Consider the following 21,739-nt stretch of genomic DNA (forward strand, 5'->3'; position numbering starts at 1 on the left):
GCCCTGCCAGCTGACGTGCGAGGTCCAGGTCAGCGCCCCTGGTGCTCTGGGCCCGTCTCAGGGGTGAGGACGGGGACAGCCTTGTCCAGGGCCACGGGGCTCATTGGTGGCCAAGCTGGGAATTGCACCTCTGCCTCTGTGTCCAGGGCCCGTGTGGGTGCCGTTCTGGGCTGCAGGGCTGGGCCGCGTGCTGACCCTCATTCATTCGTTCACGCCTTTATTCGTAGCAGCTGATTCTAAGCTGTGGCCCCGGCTCCGGGGGGAAGGCGACCGGAGAGACGTGAATTGACAGGTCAGTACGAGGGAAGTGCGCTGTGAGGGAGGGCGGCATGGGGAGAAGCTGGGAGCGTCTGAGGAAGGGTGGGGACAGCTTTCTGGAGGAAGGGACATTTGTACGGCATCTTAGGAGGGGCCTGGTGTGTGATGATCATGAAGTTCAAGGAGGCCACTGTCGGGTCAAGTCGGGGACAGGAGAAAGGGGGGCGCACTGCAGCAGGAGCAGAGCTGGGCGACAGCCGGGGCGGGGGGGGGGGCTGGGCTCCCTCCACCCCGCCCACCTGCACTGCACTGCCAGGGATGCCCCTCGACACAGCCACACGAGTGTCTCCAGGAGACACCCTCTGCTGACACAGGCCCTGGCCAGAGGCGTCCGACCCTGGACGCCCAGTCTCCGCAGGGGCCGCGTCCGAGTGTGCATCCACGCCACCTCCACGTTCGACAGACAGGCTCCAAACTGGACCGCAAGTCCCACAGGGCCCTGTCTGCAGTCAGGCACAGACTACACCACCCAAACACGCCCCAACCACACACAGAGAGACACGCAACGCACACCTGACCACACCCACAGAGACACACAACACACACCTCAGCACACCCACAGAAACACACACCTGACCACACACACACACCCCAACACACCCACAGAGAGACACAGCACACACCTGACCACACACACACACCACGCACTCACAGGCAGACACACAATGTACACACACAGTGAAAGGGGCCGTGTCCAGGGGTCATGATCTGACTAGTCCTGATTCTGCCACTGACTTCCCGGAACCCGGGTCAGCCCGAGGGGCCAGGCTGGTTGCTGCTGGAGCCCCAGGAGCCGGTGACGAGTCTGCGGGGCCAGTCCCTTCCTTCCCTGCTGCTGTGTCCTCTTCGCCTGCAGGTGGAGCGGGCGCACCGTGAAGCCCCTCATAAACTGTAGAGTACTGAGAACAGGAGGTGATGCTGGGGAACGTGTACGACGGGCAGTGAGGGCACGTGTGCACACACAGAGTGTGTGTGTGAGCCATGGGCACACCCAGCTCACAGGCCGGAGAGAATGGCCTCCTGCCCGGACCAGCGGGGATGGGCCCCAGTGTGCCCTTTCGTGAACTGCAGGAGGGCAGATGGCCTGGCGGGCCCTAGATGGCCCCCCTTTGGGTCTGGGCCCTGGAAGGCCCACTCCCAGCGCAGTCTTGGAAGCTGCTGGAAAGAGCCCACAGGTGATGGAGGGGGAGAGCCCCACTCTTTGCCCTCCCAGGGCAGCTGCCTGTCCTCCCCAGGACATGACGGGTGGGTCAGACTGTGCTCCCGCTGGCCCCGCAGTCACCCCCATGGCTCCCCTGGCCCCTGGGCCCCGGGTGGTGCCCCAAGCTTGCCCTCGGGAATGTCTGCTCCATGAACAGCCCTCCCTCCACACCCGGGCTCCCAGTTCCTTCACCATTGCCTCTCCAATATCTACTCTGTCTTCACCCCTTCTCTGAGGAGCTTCTGGACGTCCCTCAGGCCAAGGAGATGGGCTGGCAACAGGACTCTGACTCCCTGCCAGCCCCCCAGTGCACCCAGCGAGGGAAACTGGCGGAGGCCCCAGGCAGGCCCTGCTCTGCCCAGAGCCCAGAGCCAGTGTGATAAGGCCACAGGGCTGTCTGTGGCGGAGTCAGGGCAGCCCGAGGCTGGTGGCTGCTGAGAGGCCAAGCTGGGACTAGGATGAGGCCATTTGTCTCATAGGCTGAGCCCTGCGCACTGCCCCACACAGCTCCCCCGTTTCCCCTTAAGGGCAGTCAGGCCCAGTCCTGAGCTGGCACCTCTCTTCCTGACTGCCTAAGTCTTCCCTTCAGGCAGTGAGGTCCCTTGGAGGGGCAGAGATTTTTGTTCGCAGCTGGCCCCTAGCCCAGGGCAGGGTGGCTTGGGAAAGGGATACGGCCGAACACCTGGACAAATGCTCCTGTTCCCTGAATACTTCTCCTGGGCCCGCCGTCTCCCTCTCAGAAGTCTGAAGCCCCTGGTGGCTCCTGTCCCCTCTTCAGGGGGCTGTGATCCTGATGGGGAGCCCAGGGTTGGCAGTCCCACTCAGGCCCGCCCCAATCGCAGAAGGAGGGGGAGGAGAGGAGCAAAGCTGATGGCCCCGCATGCCCCATCCAGGCAGTGTCCAGTGCCTGGCCCTGAGAACAGGCCTGCCCCTCGGGAGGACGCACCACGGGCGGTGGTGGGGAGGCGTGACCCCTTCACTATGGGAGAGACCGGTTGGGGGGATCAGGCCCGGGTGCCACAAATGCAGCCCTCTCTAAGACTTGCTCGGGGACCCAGGGACAAGCTCCTTCATTTCCGGAGACACTCGGGGCCCTGAGGGTGGCTGCAGAGGGCTGGCAAGGAAGCATGAATCCCAGATGATCCAGGGTCAGCTAGCTGAAGACCATTCTGTAATTGGGAGGACATGCACGCAATCTGGGGCCTTGGGAGCTTATCCTGGGTTCAAATCCTGATTCTGCCACCCGTTTCTGAGGATTGTGGCCAGTTACTTCTCTAAACCCCAGTTCATCCATCTGTACCATCTGGGTAGTAATTGTAGGGCTGATGACAGGTTTAAATTAGACAACACATTTCAGGTGTTCAGCAGTGTCTGTCCTAGGAAGCCCTCAACAAATGGGTGCTGTCATGCTAGCTAAATGCCGGTTCCCACAGGGGAGGCCAGCCTACCCAAGCATAAAATGCCTGTGGTTGCATTAATGAAGGCCCAGGGTTCAGAGTAATGAAGGTGACAGTCCTGCCCTCATAGGAGTTGATCATAGCCTGCCAAGATGCACAGTCTCGGACATAACACTTCACACTCCCACTCTCTCCACCCCAGGGCTTCCTTCCTTAGAGTCTACGTATTTTCCTGTTTCGGAAGTTGTTTCCATTGCTGTTTTCCCAGTGAGTATAGTACACTGAGCAGGGGTGTCAGAACTGCTGGAAGGGTCCATGGGGCCAGCCTCCCAGGGCAGGGGACTCAGTCCACATGAAGGAAGAAGGGCTGAGCCACACTCCTCGAGCAGCCTCCTGGGGCACATTCGGATCTTGTGTTTTCTGGGCACACAGGGATCCTGGGCAGAGTCGTAAGAAATGCAGACCAGACCAGAGCCATTTTCCTGGAGCCCTGCCTTAGACATCAAAGGCACCATCAAGGGCACCATCTTGCCTCTTCGTAGCAGGCTGGAGCCACCCCCAGGTCACCCAGCCTCACCTCCCACCCCATCCGATGGCCCATCAGGCCCGTGGCTGTGGGTGGTCGGGGGCTTCACCAGGAACCAGCCTCTGGCAGCGCCACTGGCTCCGAAGGCACTTGCAGATGGGCTTGTTGTTTCTATTCTGAGATATGGGGTCTTAAAAGATATTAAAATTACTAAAATTAACAAAACAGCCACCGTGCCCGATAGCCTGCCGGAAGTCAGGCTCCAAGCTACATTTCCGCCCACTTACCTTGATCACTGCCTCCCATCATGCCCCTTCTACAGGTGAGGCTCAGAGAGGTCCGTGGCCCAGGGGCAGGTGTAACAGACCCTGTTGGTGCCCATCATCTTGGAAAGGGACCTCCAATCCTGTTCCCCCTTCCCAGGGCCATGCCCTCTGGGGGAGGTGGACCCTCCTCAGCAAAGGGTACATCTTGACTGGCCAATCATGGTCACCTCACACTCCTGGCCAAGGCACTGGCCTCCCACTGGTGGGAGCGTTTTGGCCAATGAGAAGTGAGGCTGGTGGGGAAGGGGGTGGCGGGGAGAATTCTGGAAAGTTCTCCTCCCTCTCCAGGAAGAACAGAGGACAGGGCTGCTTCTCTTCCTGCCCATGGAATGCTCCCATGTCAGCTGTCCTGACCGGAACAGCAACAGCCCTGTGGGGACCCCAAGAAGACAAGTGTGAGGACAAAACCTGACTGTGAGGCTGGGGGGCGGGGCGGTGGGGAGGTGGGAGGAACCTGGGGGTCCTCAGTGATCCCCTCCAGCTGCTGAATTGGCCACGCCTATGATGCGCGGCTGGGACTTCTCAGCACAAACATCCCTGTGGTGGAAGCACCTTCTGCTGGGTCTTTTGCTGCTGGGACCAGAAGTATCCTGATGGCCTCAGGCTGAGAAACCAGGTCTGCCCTCATGGCCCATGGTGGTGCCTCTGGTCCCTGCTCTGTCCTCGCTTGGTGTGTGCTGTCCTGCTGCCTTGCTGATCAACCACAGCGTGGAGTGGAGAGAAGGGAAGGAGGAGGGAGGGAGGCGGGCAGCACTGTGACACTCAAACCTGCCAAGAGCAGTCATCTTTTATTTCCACGAATATTTCTTGGCATTAGGCAGATATTGAAGAACAGTCTGCACAAGATTTATAGACACAGTGACGGATGCAGGGATACAGGACGCGCTGAGTTTACAAACAGCAGCTGGACCCGCTGAATCCCCCTTAACCCGAGAGCACTGAGGGCCACGCGCAGCAGAATGGGGGGTCTCACAGGCCAATACAAAACTCAGGGAATTCCGTTTATTTGATCATTTTAAAACAGGAAATGCCAGACCAATCAACAGGAAGGACAGACCTTACACAGATGCCTGCATTCACTATGTGGATGTAAGGGGCTCCACGGTGCTGGGCACGCATGCATTTCCTTTAGAAACAGGCAGGTGGAAAGGGCATAAATACCACAAAATAACCAGGCTTGGAGGGGTCACAGGCCACGAGGGAACCACGCTTCAAAGGCAATCGAGGCATTAAATATGGGACCTACACATTACAATTCACTTCACCATACGTATAATTTATATGTGAAAAGAAAGGGGACCAACAGTATATATACGAGCAAGCGGCTTTGGTCAGAGAAAACGAACGAGCTAGGTGCAGCCATGCACGGGGAGGGCTTGCCGTCTCCTCACCCTCTGTTCTTGTCCTCAACTTTCCCACAGTCACCTGCCATCACGAAATAAATTAGCTGGCCTTGGCGCGATCTTAGAAGGTGCCACCAGGATCCTCAGCAGTGTCTTCTGGGCTCCCTGCGGACGGGGAGGTGCCCCGGAAGCGAGGATGCTGTGAGCCCTGCGTGTAAACACATCCCCAGGAGTCGCCCTGGAAGGGACCGGGGACGGGGCGAGGGGAGGCCAGGCGGAGGCGGGAGGCGCAGCGCCAGCCGGGCAGGTGCAGGTGTCGCGGGCCCGGGCCGGGAGAGCGGGAATGACTGAGGAGGCATCCACTTCTGCAAGCAAAGCTGAGACGGCGAGACGAGCCTGTGTTTCTCCGCAGCTGTCCAGACGCCAGGTCCCTCAGAATTGACTCGCGCTGCTGGGGTCGCACTGCAACAACCGCACGATGGAGGGGTCGCTCTTGGCACCTTTAATGAACTCTTCCAGGGACAGTTTGCCTGTGGAGGACGGGAGAAAGGAGAGTTAGCCCATGCTCAGTGTTCTTGACCCTTCCAGAGAGCACGGCGGCAGCTGCCCCGTCAGGAATGCCGCCTTTGGTCCAAGTCTGGAGCCTTCCTTAACTGGGTGCTGTCCAGGCTCCACTCACTTGGCAGGCATTTCTGGAAAAGCTTTTTTGCTTTCACTGCTCACTGCAAAGCATCGGGCAGGACACACCCAGTGGGACAGCACGCTGTGGCTGCTGGGGCAACGTTAAGTCCTTTTTTTTTTTTTCAAATTTTTTCTTTTTCCCCCCAAAGCCCCAGTAGATAGGTGTATGTCATAGTTGCACATCATTCCAGTTGCTGTATGTTGGATGCAGCCTCAGCATGGCCGGAGAAGCGGTGCCATGTGCACCCGGGACCCGAACCCGGGCCGCCAGCAGCGGAGGGCGCGTACCCAACCGCTAAGCCACGGGGCTGGCCCAACGTAAGTCCTTTTAGAAATCACGCCACGCTTTACTTAAGAAAGATGTGATTTGTCCAGAGAGAACATGGCCTCATAACAAAGCCAGGGCTGAGGGGGTCACGGCTGGGTGGGTGGGCAGCCCAGGACCCCCAGAGTCACTGCCAGGGCACGGTTTCCTGCCAGGTCGGCTCAGCAGTCCACTGGGGCGGTACAGGCCTGCTGCTCGGGCCGGGAATCGCTTTCTGCTTCTGTGCTATCCGCCCCTCAGGATGGGCGGGACGAGAAAGAGCGACTGGCCACACTGAGGGTCCAGCTGGTGCCTCCCTTGGTCCCTCCTTCACCATGGACAGTGTTACTTCTAGGATCAGGAGACAGGAAAGCGATTTTTAAACTGAAAGTGCTTTAGAAAGGTGAGTTCCAGAGGAACCAACGCTGTTGACACACACGTGCCCCCTCTGCCCCGGCGGCCCCTCTCCCGGGACGCAGACGTGGGGCAGGACTAGGTCTGAAGCAGACTCTGTGTTCTGTTGCCTTATACCTTGGGGAGCCTACTTCTCACGTCTGCGTTTGAGGCTCTGCAGCCGTAAGTGGAACAGCGATGTTGACCCCGCAGGACAGGACTCGTGGCCCCTGAAGGAGCAGCCTTGAAGTGCATGAAGAGCCACAGCTCTGCCGCCCTGGGCAAGCACCCACCCTTTCCCTGTCTCAGGGGCTTCATCCGTCCAGTGGGGTGCTGGGAGCACCCATCTCCACGGGCCACTGGGAGGATTAATGGAAGGACGAGTTTGAGGGGTTCAGCCCAGGCCTGGCTCGGAGGAGGCACTCAGTGAGCGGCTGCCAGGAAGCCAGGAGCAGGCACCTCCACCTGCCCACTGCCAGAGAGGGACACCCCGCCTGTGTGTCACCAGCAGGGGGCAGGCAGGCTGGCCCCCCAGGAGACTAAAGAACGCCCAGGCTAAGGGATGGACTGGGAAGGGAGAGGACAGCCACCCCCTCAGCAGGGGAGAAGTTCCGGGACCCTCCGCTGATGCAGAGGGGCTCCTGGGCTTTGTCACTCTCCTTGCGGTGGTGGAACTTTTACTGGCCACTCCCCCACCCTCTGGCCTCTGACCATGTTGGGTAAGGAGCTTCTGCAAGCACTGCCCCCACCTCCTGGCAGAGCGCAGGGCGGGTGAGGGGCTCTGGGGGCGTGCAGGGTCCCTGAGCACAGTCTGTCCGGCAGCGGCCAGGGTGTTCCTGGTGCTCCGCCAGGCTCAGGCCACATGTTTGGCCAGGGTGAAAGTTAATAGAAGAGGGTTGCTTCCATGACACCTGTGGCCTGGAGAAAACCCGCCGGGCACCCGACACCAGGGGCAGGGTGCTGTGTTTTCCCGGGCAGGGAAGGTGGGACAAAGTGTGGGGCCCTGTCCCCTCCTGAGCAGTCCCCTGAGAAGAACAAGGGCTGCGCCCTTGACACCCTCTCCCTCGACTCTTCTCTTCTCCAGTATCGCCTCTTCCATCCCCTCCCAGAGCTCCAGGCGGATGTACCCCGGGGCTCACAGGAGAAGCGCTCTGTCCTGGAGGGCGCTGACTTAAGTTCGCATACAACCCGGGAGGGTGCACGGTGCAGGGTGCACGGTGCAGGGTGCACGGTAGGGGCCCACTGGCCCTCACCTGGCAGGGGTGGTGGGCTCCGGCGGGGAGCAGGTCAGGGCAGAGGCGCCGTGGGTGGAGTGCTGAGTGCTGGCATCATCTCACTGAATCCTCACAACCTCACGAGACAGAACCTATTACCCCCATTCCACAGAGGAGGAAACTGAGGCCCGGGGGAGCCAAGACTCAGTGCAGGTCTCTCGGAATCCACAGCCTGTGCCTCACTACCCTGGAGGGCGGACGACACGTTTCAAATCAGCCCAAAGGCCCCGCCAGGCACACGGCTGTCTCGTGCGTGTGAACGTGTTCTGAAAACTGTTACCTCACCATCTGCCGTGTCTGATGTGCTTTCTGCTGCCTGGGTCACATCGCAAACCTCGGCCCCGCTGGCTGAGCCCTTTCTCTCACCTGGGGACAGCACCTTCTGTGCATTAGCTTATCTTTCATCTCCAGTACAACCCAGGGAGTATTTTCTTGTCTTGTCTTTTTTTTTTTTTTAAAGATTTTATTTATTTATTTTATTTCCCCCCAAAGCCCCAGCAGATAGCCGTATGTCATAGCTGCACATCCTTCTAGTTGCTGTATGTGGGACGCGGCCTCAGCATGGCCGGAGAAGCGGTGCGTCGGTGCACGCCCGGGATCCGAACCTGGGCCACCAGGAGCAGAGCGCGCGCACCCAACCGCCAAGCCACAGGGCCGGCCCTCTCGTCTTTTCTAAACATCACATTTCTTTATCGTTCAAAAGCAAATCAGGCCTGCTCTGGATGGCACTTGACAAAGCCCGCGAGAGGCGCGGGTCCGTCCAGTTTCACTGCTACTGCCCCTCGCGTGGATCCCACAGAAGCTCACAGCTAATGCGGAGTGGGGGGTTTGGGGCACGTCCTCACGGTACCGCCGCCACCACCGCCCCCCTAGGACTCACCATCTCTGCTGTGGCAGCACCCCACAGACCCCGGCACAGCTGTTGCAGGCCAGGACACCCTCAGAGGGCCCCCACAGGCCACTGCAGCACTGGGGAGCCTCCCATCTCAGGATGACGGTGGCCAGCAAAGCACAACCCACTTCCCAGGTTCCCACCACCTGGGACGCTCGATCCTTACCCTCCAGGGTCTGGGTCATCAGCACCCCCACCTGCCCCCCCAGACATGCCCACAGCGCTGATGGTCTCCCCCACTGTAGAACCGAGGGGACTATGGCTCAGGGGGCATCGACATGCCATGAGGACAGAACCAGGACGCAGGCCCAGGTCTCCCTGACTCTGAATCCTGGCTCTTTCCTCAGCCCAGCCGCACCAGCAGGGCAAGGCCAGGGGTGGACCAGGGGAGGTCTGAGAAGCTGCAGAGGGGAGGGAAGTGTCCCAAACGCTTCTTTGCTCCCAGCAGCATTGCACAGACACCCAGCAACCCCTGACCCCGCCCCCTACCATCATTGTTCGTGTCCATCTGCCTGAAGATCTTGTCCGTTCGTTTCTCCGGAGTGGACTCGTCCTCGGGCATCTTCATCACAGAGGACACCATTTTGTATATAGCCTGCAAAGGGGCACATGGAAGCGTGTGCTCAGAGATTCTGGGATGTTCCTGGGTGGACGGGGCAGGTGTGACCTTCCGCCCAGCCCACAGCAAGGTGTGGAGAGGTTGGGATGCTCACCAGCCTTCAGGACCCTTCCCCAGCCAGAAGAATGTTCCCTGCTACTCCCAGTAACATGGATGAGTATCATACGTCCACATTGGGTGAAGTTCAAAAGCAGGCAAAACGACTCCACTGTGCTGGTCGTAAGACTGGGGCCGTGTCGGGGTGGGAGGTGGGACAGTGCCCGGAAGGAGGGCTGGGAATGCTCCGAAACTCACGGAGGGTGGTGGTGACACAAGCATAACTGTGCACAGTCCATCACGCTGCACACTCAGCTGTGACCATTTGACTATGCAATTGTTACACCTCAATTGAAAACAAAACAGACTTAGCCCCTGAAACCCACAGGGAAAACCACATGAGAACCCCAGACAGGACAGGCCCCCGGGTGGCCCAGTGTCTCCAGCAGGACGAGTAACCTTCCCTTTAGGGCCCTGCCATCTGAGGGCTCAGCACCACTGCCAGCCGTCTCTGTGTGTCTGTTAGAGGGGCCCGCCCGGGCAGGTGGCCCCGTGCGGTGGTGGGTGTACGTGTGTGTCGAGGGGCTGTGATGAGGCCAGTGACTGGCAGCTCATCAGAGTAACAGGCGAGGGGGAAGGGGCAGCGCCACTGTGGGATTCTGTTCAGAAATGGCTTAACTGATATTCTCATTCCTGAAACAACAGACCAAGAACAGCAAAAGCCCGGAAGTTGTTATATCTTAAAAGCAGGGCATTAAAAAACAAAAAACGACCAACCAAAACCAAAAGAGAATGATCCCGAGGGAGGTTGCCAATCTCTAGCACACATCCCCCGTCGCCACATCTCCATCTGCGGGGTGGGGGCTGGCCAGGCCTGGCACCGTCTTCCATCACCCCCACACCACAGGCAGCGTGTACTTCGCAGCCTGTCTGCCCAGGGTGTGCATCCTCCTGGGACAGGACATCCTGCTGGGACTGGGCCAGGCAGCCTGCCCGTGTGCAGAGCCAAAGCCAGAGTGAAGACCCTCCAAGGCTCTGAAGGACTTGAAACATCCATCTGTTTTGAGGAAGGTGTAGCAGCCAGTGTCCCACCCAGCAAGCCGAAGAGCCATCTAAAGGGGCCGGGGCTCTCAGGGGTGGGGAACTTGGTTTGGGGGCCATGTGGCCAGATTCCATTTGGACAGGCAGCCACCCCTCACTGCTCTGAACGACCCTACCCGTGTCCCTTGGTTTTGGCCAGGTCAGTCTGCTCAGCCAGGGACAGGCATGGCCGTCTGCAAACGGGTGAGGACTAACCCGGGGCTAGGAGAAGCGATTCCCAGGAAGCAGAATTCTGACCTCCACCACCGCTTATAGCAAAGAGCCAGGAGTGACAACTGGCCCGCAGGGTCCCCAAACCTGCATTGATTTGTTCTCACTGCATGAAAACCGCCTATTTGGGAAACGGGTTGGTCACTCTGCAGGCCATTTGCTGCTCGTCTAGGAGTTCACGTGGGTCTGACACCACTTGCTCGAGACTTAGCCCTGAAGTTCTTACATGTAGAGAACACCTCTTCTGAGGAGTTCTAGAACTGAATCCCCCATCTCCAAGAGTGGGGACGTGGGGGGTGCCAGGGAGCACAGCCCTGTGGCTCTCTGCTCTCTATCACACACCTAGGCACCTGGTGAAGTGGAGAAAACTTAGTTTCTTTCTGGAAAACAGCCTCACCTGCCAGAGCTGTCAACAGCACGAAGGTGAAGAGGTCTCAAAAAGTGGTGTTCTTTCTGTGCTTGTTCTGTGAGCACTAATGCTTCTGTTTTACTTTACAACTGCACGTTCCTGGGGATATTACAAGCTGTTTGGTGCATTCTCAAATATGGGGACTCGCAAAGGGCTTGGCAGGTGCCTTCTGTGAGGGTCAAGGGTCCACTCAATTATTCTAATTCTCGCTCTGTTCATTCTTAGGAAATCACCTCCCTGAGCTTCAGATTTTGTCAAGTGCAGAGAATGACCCTCCCTCATAGGGTTGTGAAGATGAAAACTGATCAAAATGCTTAGCCCAGGCCTGATGGATAGCAAGTGAGGGATAAACCCAGGCTCTGATCATTACTATATGCAAGGACCCGGGGTCAGGTGACAACTGCTTGCTTTCAAAAGTGCACGGGAGAAGGGCAGGTAGCGGCCTGGCCGAGAATGACCAGAGGCCGCAGTGAACACAAAGAGCACTGTCTGGGGGTGGCCCACCTTGGGGGGACCCTGGCATGCGGTGGGACCCGCAGGCCTCCAGCCCCCCGTGCCGGCCAGCCCGCCGAGAGCCGTACCTGCACGATCTCCAGCATCTCGCTGCGGCTGATGTAGCCGTTGCCGTCCAGGTCGTACATGCTGAAGGCCCACTTGAGCTTCTGCTCCAGCTTGCCCCGCGAGGTCACGCTCAGCGCGATGATGAACTCCCGGAAGTCGATGGTGCCGTCGCCGTTGGTGTCGAAGGTGCGGAAGACGTGCTCGGCGAACTTGGAGGCGTCGCCGTAGGGGAAGAAGTTGGCGTAGATCTTCTTGAACTCGTCCACGGTCAGGTGGCCGGTGGGGCAGTCCTTGAGGAAGCCCTTGTACCACTCCTGCAGCTCGTGGTCCGTGAACTCCGTGTTCTCCCGCAGGTCCTGCAGCACCTCGGGGCGCAGCTTGCTGTTCTGCTTGCCCATGGCGGCCGGCGGCTACACCTGCGAGACAGGGGTCAGCTGGGGACGCAGGGGTGGCCAGGGCCTGGCTCCCCACACCCTACAGCCACTGAGCAGGACTGAGAAACGTCCCCACGCGTGTCCCACACCAAGGGCTGGAGAGGCCCAGAGAGGGCGGTCACTGTGCATGAGAAGTCGCAGCCCACCCGGACCCCCTGCGGGAAGGCGGGCCATTAGCCTACGACCGCTAGGAAAGCGAGGTGCTCTGCCTTCGCACTGCAGGACACATTCTGACTTCGAGAATGTGGAAATGAGAAAAAAACATGCAACTTAAAATCAGTGAGTGAGGTGTTTATCAGGTGCCCATCGGGGGGTGCACAAGATTTGAGGATTAAATCCTCATTCACCACCCTCCTCAGCTCCACACAAAGGTGCCACGCCGATGCACCCCAGACCCCGTGTCTGAGCAGTTCTTTTCTCCTTCAGGCACCACGTTCTGTTTTTATCTTTACAACAGGTGCCCAGAAACTCTTACTCTCTATTTTCGCTCTGGGAAACTCCTCTGGGGGCGGGGAGGGGCGTGTGGATCTAGAATTAGCACTAAAAGTATGCGAGGTCTGGAGTGTGAACAGCAAGTATCAGGTCCCCGAGAGCGTGCAGGAGCGTGCCCCCCACAGCGCTGCCCACAAGGCCTGGATACGAGACGGATCCTGGGTGATATGACCAGCCGACATTTACAGCATTCGCCTCACCACCGCATGTTGAAGCACACAGAAGACTAGATGGTAAAATGTTTCCCGCCCTAGTCCCAGAGGCAACAATTTGAACTGCTTCTACATTTACGAATTCTAACCAGCGTGCACTGAATCCCTGTTATGAAAGATAACAAACACAGGTCACCTCTTCTCCCTGGCACTTCCCCTTTCTTTGCCCCCTTCCCGGGTTTTATTAGTTTTATACACACATACCATTGTTTTTACTTGTTATCTTTATGACTTTAAATTATATACTTAAAGTTCTTTTTCTGACCTCTGTGTAGGGTGGGTTGGCAATATCTTTCAAAATTACAAACACACATTCGCTTTGACCCAGCAATCCCACTTCTAGGAACATATCTAAAGATACTCCCACCTGTGCAAATAAGCTGTGCACGGCCACCTGCTGTCTGTGATAACAAACAACCCTGACGTCTAACATTACACACTGATATGAAATAATCTTCCAGGTGTATTTTCCAGTGAAAAGAGAAGGTACAGAACAGCACACAGAGTTTGCTACTATTTGTGAAAAAAGAGAAAACAATATGTGTGTGTGTGTTCACGTGTCTGGAAGGACTTATTAGGAAATGATAGCATTGGCGAGAGAGAGAGAGATGGCTGATGGACAAGGGTCAAACGGGGAGTTTTTACCGTAAATCCTTTTGCAATTTTGAAATGTTGAACTCTGTGTATGTTATTTTCTATTTAAAAAATAAATCCAAAAAAGTAAAAATAACCAGATCTCTATGTCTCGATCTAGCAACTTGATTCTCTCTGTAAGATCACGCTATTCATTCCCCTCCCCCTTCACCTCTGCTTCCTTCCACATCAGCTTCTGTCGTGGGAACCGCTATTTTTACATTGTCAGGGTTTACAATCTCTATTTTTTGCTCTACCTGTAGTTTGATCCTAAAAAGTGGAAACCAGCAAATCTCTGCGTAACTTGGCCCTCCGTTTCCCAGGAAGGGAGCAGCATGAGTGAAGAGGCAAATCAAGGGTGGGGCCAGCACAGGGGGACGTGCCCCCACCCCGCCCAGTCCAGCTCTGAACGTGCAGCCATGGGAGGCCCCTTCTCCAACTGCAGTTTGTCCTAGAATGAGGACAATGTGACCCCTATTTCCGGAGGAGTTGAGGGACCACGTGAGATCTAGGCCACTATGTACAGACGGGGGCCCCACGGCCTCCACCACCCAGCTCTCTGACCCGCCCTGGGACTTGGGGTGGCACGGGCCTGCTAGCACGCTCTGGGAGGCCCCAACAAGTCCTCATTTTAACAGGTAGCTGATTCAGCTTTGGTTCCTTTGGAAAATCTGTTAACTAACAAGATTGTAAAAAATGGCCACTGTGATTTCTATGTGAAAAACAAAAGTGAACATAAATATCAAAACAGAATGTCTGATGGACTAAGAGAAACAACCAAGACGCCGCTAAGATCTTTATCCTGTTGAAAGAGCTCCAGGCCAGGTTTGGAGATGTGGGCTCCCACTCGATCTGCATTTTCTGCAATTGCTCTTGGGGCCTCACCCAGATGAGCCCTCGGGTCCTTCCGGGTGTCACCTCAGAGGACCCGATGATGGCACCAGGGTGGCTCCCTGCCCAGAGAGCCCCCCGGCAGGCGGGGCCGTGTGCCCCAGGACTGCGTGGTGCAGGGTTCCCAGGGCGCCCCGCTGTGGCAGGTCTGTCTCCTCAGGTACACCCAGGTTATGGCTGAATTGTGACCCCCCAGAAGATGTTGAAGTCCTAACCTCGGTACGTGTGAATGTGACCTTATGCAGAAATGGGGACTCTGCAGATGATCTAGTTAGGATGAGGTTATTAGGGTGGGTCCTAATCCAATACAGTGGTGTCCTTATAAAAAGAGGAAATTTGGACACAGACAGTACAGAAGGAAGACGTGTGAAGAAACACGGAGAAGACACAGCCATGTACAAACCGAGAAACACTGAGGCCACCAGAAGCTAGAAAAGATGCTTCCCCACAGCCTTCAGTGGGCATGACCCCACCCACACCTTGATTTCTGACTTCCAGCCTTCAGAGCGGTAAGGGAATAAATTCCTGTGTTTAAGTCACCCTCAAGGTACCTTTTTAGGGCAGCTGAGTGATAGACACCCAGGGAGACGCACGGCTCTGCTGTCAGGCACCTCTCAGCCCCGAGGCTGAAGCCCCTCACCCCCAAACCCAAGGACCCGAGAGAAGGGCCAGTGCAATGAGCACAGGGGGCAGCCAGCTGGGTGCTGCTGGGGCCTCAGGCCGGTGGCTGTCCTCCTGTCCATCCATCTGTCCTGGGCTCTCCCACAGGCACTCCAAGGCGGGGCCAGATCCAGCCAGCAGCTGCTCTTTGAGGGTCTCCCTGGGCATGACCCCAAGGCCTGTCCCCTCCTCGCGGCCCCTCCCACTCGCTCTCCTGCCCACTCCCAGCCTCCTGAGTGCGTGTCCTCACACACATAGAAAACTCAGAGTCCAGAAGGCCCCTGGCACTGGGTGGGGCTCCTGAGGGTGACTCTCCAGAAGCTTCAACAGCCACTGAGCGGGCAAGGCAGACAGCAGGCAGAGAGGAACACACGCAGAGCCCGTGGAGCTTGGGAATACACACGTGTCCTGTCAACAAACGCATCTAGTACGGGCACCGATGGGCACTGGGGATGAGGGGAAAGGTGACTGGTGCAGGCGGGGCTCAGAGCCCAGCTCCACCATCCCCTCTGGGCACTTGTCAGAGCTCTGGTCCCCGCTGTGAACAATGGGGACTGCAGGTGGTTGTGAAGACAAAGAGGCAGCCCCTGAGCACCCAGGACCCAGACACATGGGCTCATTCATTGTGCAAAGGTTTACCGAGCACCTACTGTGTGCTGTGCACAGAAGCGAGCCCAAAGCAATGAGCAAAATCCAGCTGGCCCCTGCCCTCTGGGGGGATGCCGCGTGCTGCACACAGGCTGGGGGTGGTGGGCCAGAGAACCCCCAACTGATAGGACACGACAACTGTCCTAAGAGCTGTGTCCAGGGCACTTCAGGAAGGAGGACAAGGAGCAAGTCGCTCTCCAAGAAGGGTAAGGTGGGCACAGCTGGAAGATCTCAGGGAGGACACTGGAGCCGAGCCCTGCGGGGTGGATGGGCATCTGGCCGAGGGACGGCGAGGGCGCCCAGTGGGGCCAACAGTCTGGAGACAGGACACGTGCGAAACACAGGAGGGGAGGGGGCCAGAGCGGGGGCAGGGGGCTGCTGGGCCAGCTGGGGGGCTGGAGTTCCTGCCTGAGTCACAGCTCATGGTGACAAGTCCTAAGAGGCCTGGGAGTGGAGCGGGGACGAGATCAGGTCCCCAGCTGTGAAGAATCAACAGGTGCAGTTTGGAGAGTGGATTGTAGGGGAGTCTCAGCTAAGGACGGAGCCCCTGAGGGCAGGAGTGTGTGAGGGACCAGCCTCAGAGAGCAGGACTGTGGACGGCGGGCAACGTACAGATACACATCTCTACGCCTAAAATGAATGCCTCTTCAACTGTAACCTCCCTGGCTGAACTCTCTCCTCCCACCAAATTTCCAGTGCTCTCCCTGCTCTGGTTAACGTCCCCTCGTTAGGATCCCTTATGAACCTTTTAATCCCACCTCTGCTTCTGTCCGTTCGTTCTTATTTAAACAGCCTCTTGGCCTCCTCTAGCTCCCATCACTTAGAGGACTTTTGGACTGCAAAACTTGGAGACTAGACTCTCGGTGTGGCTTTGGGCCGGTGGCACCACCTCTCTGTGTCTGTAGAACAAGGAGGTGGGCGATGGCCCATAGAGCCGTCCTCTCTGAGCAGCACCCTCCCAGGGGCTCCCAGACTCGACTTAAGACAGCATGCATGGGCCAGCCGCATGGCTTGGCGGTTAGGTGCGTGCTCTCCGCTGCTGGCGGCCTGGGTTCAGATCCCGGGCTCGCACCGACGCTCCGCTTCTCCGGCCATGCTGAGGCCGCGTCCCACATGCAGCAACTAGAAGGATGTGCAGCTATGACGTACAACTATCTTCTGGGGCTTTGGGGGGAAAATAAATAAATAAATAAAATTAAAAAAAAAAAAAAAAGACAGCATGCAGACTTGGCTCATTTCCATCTTTGTAATTCCTGTGCTTAAAATAAAGGCTAATTTTCCAGTCCTTTCATCAGTTCAGCTGCTCTCAAGGCTTTGTATTTTCCACACTCCTCTTTTTTCTTTCTTTTTTTTTTTTTGCTGAGGAAGATTGGCCTTGAGCTAACATCTGTGCCCATCTTCCTCTATTTTTTCATATGTGGGACACCTGCCACAGCATGGCTTGATGAGCAGTGCGTAGGTCCCTGCCCGGGATCCAAACCTGCGAACCCCAGGCTGCCAAAGTGGAACACGCGAACTTAACCACTACACCACCGGGCCGGCCCCTCCACACTCCTCTTAAACTCTGATGGTCTTCTAGCCAGCGTGTAGAGGGTGGGGAATATGAATGGTTTGTCTTGAGTTCAACCTTCCATCTAACACTTTATAAAAACAGTGACCCCAAGCGCAGAGTGGGCCCGAACTTTACATGGTCTCATTCTGCATTTGCTCATCCTCATTCATTTTGTTCAACTGAGAACTGACGCTGTTCCTACCAGCAGTGGGTGTCCACATGTTCTTAAACGGGGCAGCATCGAACTTTGCAGTATGTGGCCAGAAAGGACCAGGCACAAGCAGAATGGGACAGCTGCTATTAGGGGTTGAACTATGTCCCCACAAGATTCATATGTTGACGTCCTAGTCCCGGTACCCCAGAAAGTGACTGTACCCCAGAATGTGACTATTTGGAGACAGGGCCTTTAAAGAGGTGATTAAGTTAAAATGAGGTCACCGGGTGGGCCCTAATCCAATATGACTGGGGTCCTTATAAGTAGAGGGGATTAGGACGCAGACACGCACAGAGGGACAACCACGGAAAGACACAGGGAGAAGACGGCCGTCTACAAACTGACGAGAAAGGCCTCAGAAGAAACCAAGCCTGCCGACACCTTGATCTCAGACTTCTAGCTTCCAGAACTGTGAAATAATAGGTTTCTGTTTTTGAAGCTGCCCAGTCTGGTACTTTGTTACAGCAGCCCTGGGACACTAAGACAGCCGCCCAGGGGAAATGACCTGATCAACCCGTGCCGCCAGCGTCTGTGGGGCCGAACCCCGCGCCAGGCACTGTGAGGGTCCCGCAGCCTTATCCCCTGACCCGCCCGCAGCGGGGAACATCAGGAGAAGGTTCATGGACAGTGGGCTCTGTTTTGTCAGACACTTTGCATATATCAGTCCCACTTAACCAACGAGGAAACAGCCGCAGAGGCTCTCGAGGCAGAGCCGGCACTTGGACCAGGTCTGTGGGCAGCCAGGGGAGGCTGGTCCAGGAGAGGGCAAGGCCGTCACGAACATCACCTTCTCCAGCCCTTCAATAGTTAACGGCATGTCCTTTCCCACTTAGCATTCCTGCACTTTTCATCATGGAAACAAGCCACGTTCGGCGGAGTTCTAGGCCCTGAGAGCTCAGTATCGGTCCTTTCAGAATCCCCTCACTCACTGAAAACCAAATTCCCGCCCAGAACAGTATCAGTTTGCCTCGGAATGTATCTGTGATTTATGTCCTTTCAGACGCCACAGAAATGCAAACTGCTAGCACCTCCTATGCTGAAATAACGGATGTTTATGGAAAAGAAGCGACCGGATTAGGGAGAGGGACAAGTGCAGCCAACACAGCCGCAAGAAGGTGACAGGCCCACTCCGCCGTCTGCCTGGGGAGAGGCTTCCTGCCGTCTCAGCTCCTCCCCACGGGCGTCCCGGGGGCAGACACGGTGACTGCAAAACCCGCCTCCCAGCACCTCCTTCTCAAAGTGCTTCCCATCTCGTGGGGCCTGGCACAGAGCAGGCGTCTCTGGTCCAATGGGCGTCCTCGCCGTTGGGGACACATACATACAAACACCTGCTTCCAGGGCGTGCTAACTTTGGAGGCAGGGAGGTTTTTGGCAAAGCTGACATTCCAGAAGACAGCCTGGGCAACCCCCTTTGGGGGAGGCAGTGGAGGGGTCCTTCCTGAGGGCTTCGGGGGCCCAGGGGATGGGGAGAGGGGAGAAGGAAGACTGGGCTCCGGCCTAGCACTGCCCAGAGCAGCACCCTTGGATCTGCTTCTGCGTCTGGCCTCCTTCAGAGAAGCGCCTCTGTTGACACAGACAAGCCTGACACCAAGACCTGCCGATCTTAAGTCCCGGGTCTAAGAGCACAGACACGAGAGAAGAACAGGGAGGCAGAAGTGTATCGGGATCCCAAGATGGAAGAATGTTTCTGCCCCTTTCTCTTAACTGCCACCCCAACAAGGACAAACACCACATCTCTGACCTTGTCTATGACCTTGACCACGTCTATGACCCCAACACATACCAGTGGAAAGACGGCAAACGACGGAGCAGGGCAGAGCGAAGTGGAACCTCAGGGCCTGCAGAGAGCGGAGAGGGAGGAGAAGCAGGCTCGCCGGTGCCAGGAAGGTGAGAGTAGGTGACAAGCTGAGAACGGGTGCGGGAGGAATTGCTTGAAAGTACGTGTAAGAAACAGAGCCTCGTCCATCCCACCCCATCCCTTTCCCTCCTGGGCACATGGCCAGACGACACTTCCCAGAGCCCCTGGCAGTCCGGTGGGCCTGGACTGCGTGCTGGTCAACGCAATGTGGACCAAGTGACGTCCACCACTTCCGGGCCGGGCCCTCAGCAACTCGTTTTCCTGCCCACTGGACACAGAATATCCAGGGACGACTCGGAGGCCCAGAGGGCCAGACCCCGTCGCCTTTCTCAGCCAGGTTCCTCATGGACCACACCCACAGCAGATGACTGGAGGGCCCTTCTCCCTCCTCCTAGTGACGGCGCACAGTTAGCGGCACTCCAGGTGCACAGGAGAGAAGGCATTCACTGAACATAGCAGATACTTCCGGGCATGAGGATTTATTCTTTCCTGGAACCCCAGCAAAGACAGGTGGGGGGATGGCAGACCTGCCAAAAGGAAGAAGGCTACCTCCCTGAACGGCTGCATGGAGCAGAGCTCTCCCCCCACCAAAGTCACATCACATTGTAACGTGATCAGGAAACGCATCTTTCTCGTGCTAAGCACTGAGATGTGGGGGCTGTCTGCTCCAGCAGTCAGGCAACCCTGACCAGCCTCGGGTCCCGCCCCTCCACGTGGCACAGTCAGGTGACTACCCCCCTCCATCTCCACACAGGGGGGCCTCTGGAGAGACTCTAGGCAGGGGATAATAGGCCCTGAGGAAGTGGGGTGAGGCACCAAGACACAAGCTACGTGTAAGGAGAAGTGAAGGGAAAGTCTCACACCAAACAGAGAGAGCCCCTCACCAGCCCCCTGCCCCTTGCCAGCACCCCCGCCCCTCACCAGCATAGGGCCCCCAGGTTCAACCCACAAAACCAGAGGATCTTTCTCCAGAGAAATTGAACCACCCTTCCTCCCCCAACAAGGAAAGACCTAAAAACACTAACATTTTGGGAGTCCTCAACAAAAAGGTGGCCACTCTATCAGCTGCTGCTGTTTTTATTATTAAAAAAATAAGGTATAGTCAGAGAGAACGAATATAATCCAATGTCGATCATCTTTGGAAATCTTAGAATTAACTCTGAACAAGTATTTAATAAGAGCACATCATGTATCTACCACCATCCTGGCTGCTTCAGAGGGGCAGGGGTACTGGGCATGGGTCCACCTTCAGAGAGCTTCTCAAGGCCCAAGCACATGAAATGAAGGCAAGTCACTCACACGGGTCCATCTTAGCAGCAAATAAACCAACAGCAATAGTCCTGACGACAGCCACAGGTCACCGAGCACTCATGCTGTGCCAGGCACTGCGCAGACCGTTTTACAAATGGTGAAACTGAGGCCTGGGGGTGTTAAGTAACTTGCCCAGGGTCCACAGCCAGTGGAGCTGGGATGTGAATGCTAGTCTGTCTTGAGCTTGATCACAGAGCTCTACAGTCGACCCTGAACCCTGGGAGGTGGGCAGGGCAGGCCTGGCACACCGGCCGGACAGAGAAGGAAAGCAAGACGTGGAGAAATTGAGGGATGTGCCCAGGAAACAAAAAGATAAATTTTACTTTAGGGGAAAACTATCAAGAAATCATGGATAGAAAAACATGCTTTCTTCCGCTATCTTGAAGGTCGAATTAGTAAAAACAGAGGTTGTCAAAATCATGGCTGAGGGGAGACCGCATTTTTGAGAATGACGGTGTAGGAACACACTGTTGATTTACGGCGACCCCGCCCTCTGTGTGGGGCACCTGCCTCTGCTTGTTTCATTTCTGAACCACACTCAGTCAGCTGAATTAAAACATAAAATGTTAATTTTGTTGTAGAAAGTTCAAGACAATCTGAAGTCAACCTGGTGGACCAGGTAAAAATCCAGAGTTGGGGGGCCTGTGTCTGCAGAACTTCCCTAAGAGCTCAAGCTGAACTTAAATGAAAAGAGCTCTGGAGGTTGGTTCTACAACAGTGTGAATGTACTTAACACTACCGAACTGTAGACTTAAAAATGGCTAAGATAATAAATGGTATGTTAAGTATATTTTACCACAATTTAAAAAAAATGGGGGGTATTCCTGAAAGGGCCGGGCGGCATAAGAGGGCCTCCCTCCAGGACCACAGTGTCCATAGCCCCTCCCGGTCTGATAAGTCTGGGATCCCCGGGTCTAGAGGTCCCAGGTGGAAGATTCTTGTGTCCCTATTTGAGGTGGGGGAGCCTCTCATCCCAAGGGGTGACCTCTCCAAGAAAGGCCATGGAGTCCAGGAAGGTGGTACTGCATTTCCTGGAAGAATCCAGAAACTGGCTGTCTGCAGATCCTGTGTGCCTCCCCACACCCTGTACCGTGTCCTGAGCCACTTAATTGTGTGAATGTTTGTGCACAAGCATCCTCTAGCTGGTGCTCTCTTGCTCAAAAGCCTCAGCCCAGGAGTGCAGGCCTCACTCGCCCTCAGCATGTCCTCAGGGCCTGCCACCAGGCTGGGGGCACAGTGGGTG

General features: G+C 56.5%; 1 protein-coding gene across 3 annotated transcripts in view; it reads right to left on the bottom strand.

Moving 5' to 3' along the window:
- Window positions 1-4,539: 4,539 nt before the first annotated feature.
- The window catches only part of HPCAL1 (hippocalcin like 1), a 117,949-nt gene continuing 100,749 nt past the window's right edge, over window positions 4,540-21,739 (bottom strand). For all 3 annotated transcript variants that reach the window (XM_058551808.1, XM_058551807.1, XM_058551809.1), the window contains 3 exons: window positions 11,612-12,007; window positions 9,145-9,250; window positions 4,540-5,641 (listed from right to left, as the gene is read on the bottom strand). In XM_058551808.1, coding sequence (XP_058407791.1) covers window positions 5,544-5,641; window positions 9,145-9,250; window positions 11,612-11,989 — 582 coding nt within the window. In that variant the 5' untranslated portion in view covers window positions 11,990-12,007 and the 3' untranslated portion in view covers window positions 4,540-5,543. The remainder of the gene's footprint in view (window positions 5,642-9,144; window positions 9,251-11,611; window positions 12,008-21,739) is intronic.

The sequence above is a fragment of the Diceros bicornis genome, chromosome 12 (genome assembly GCF_020826845.1).
Source record: "Diceros bicornis minor isolate mBicDic1 chromosome 12, mDicBic1.mat.cur, whole genome shotgun sequence".
Lineage (NCBI taxonomy): Eukaryota > Metazoa > Chordata > Mammalia > Perissodactyla > Rhinocerotidae > Diceros > Diceros bicornis.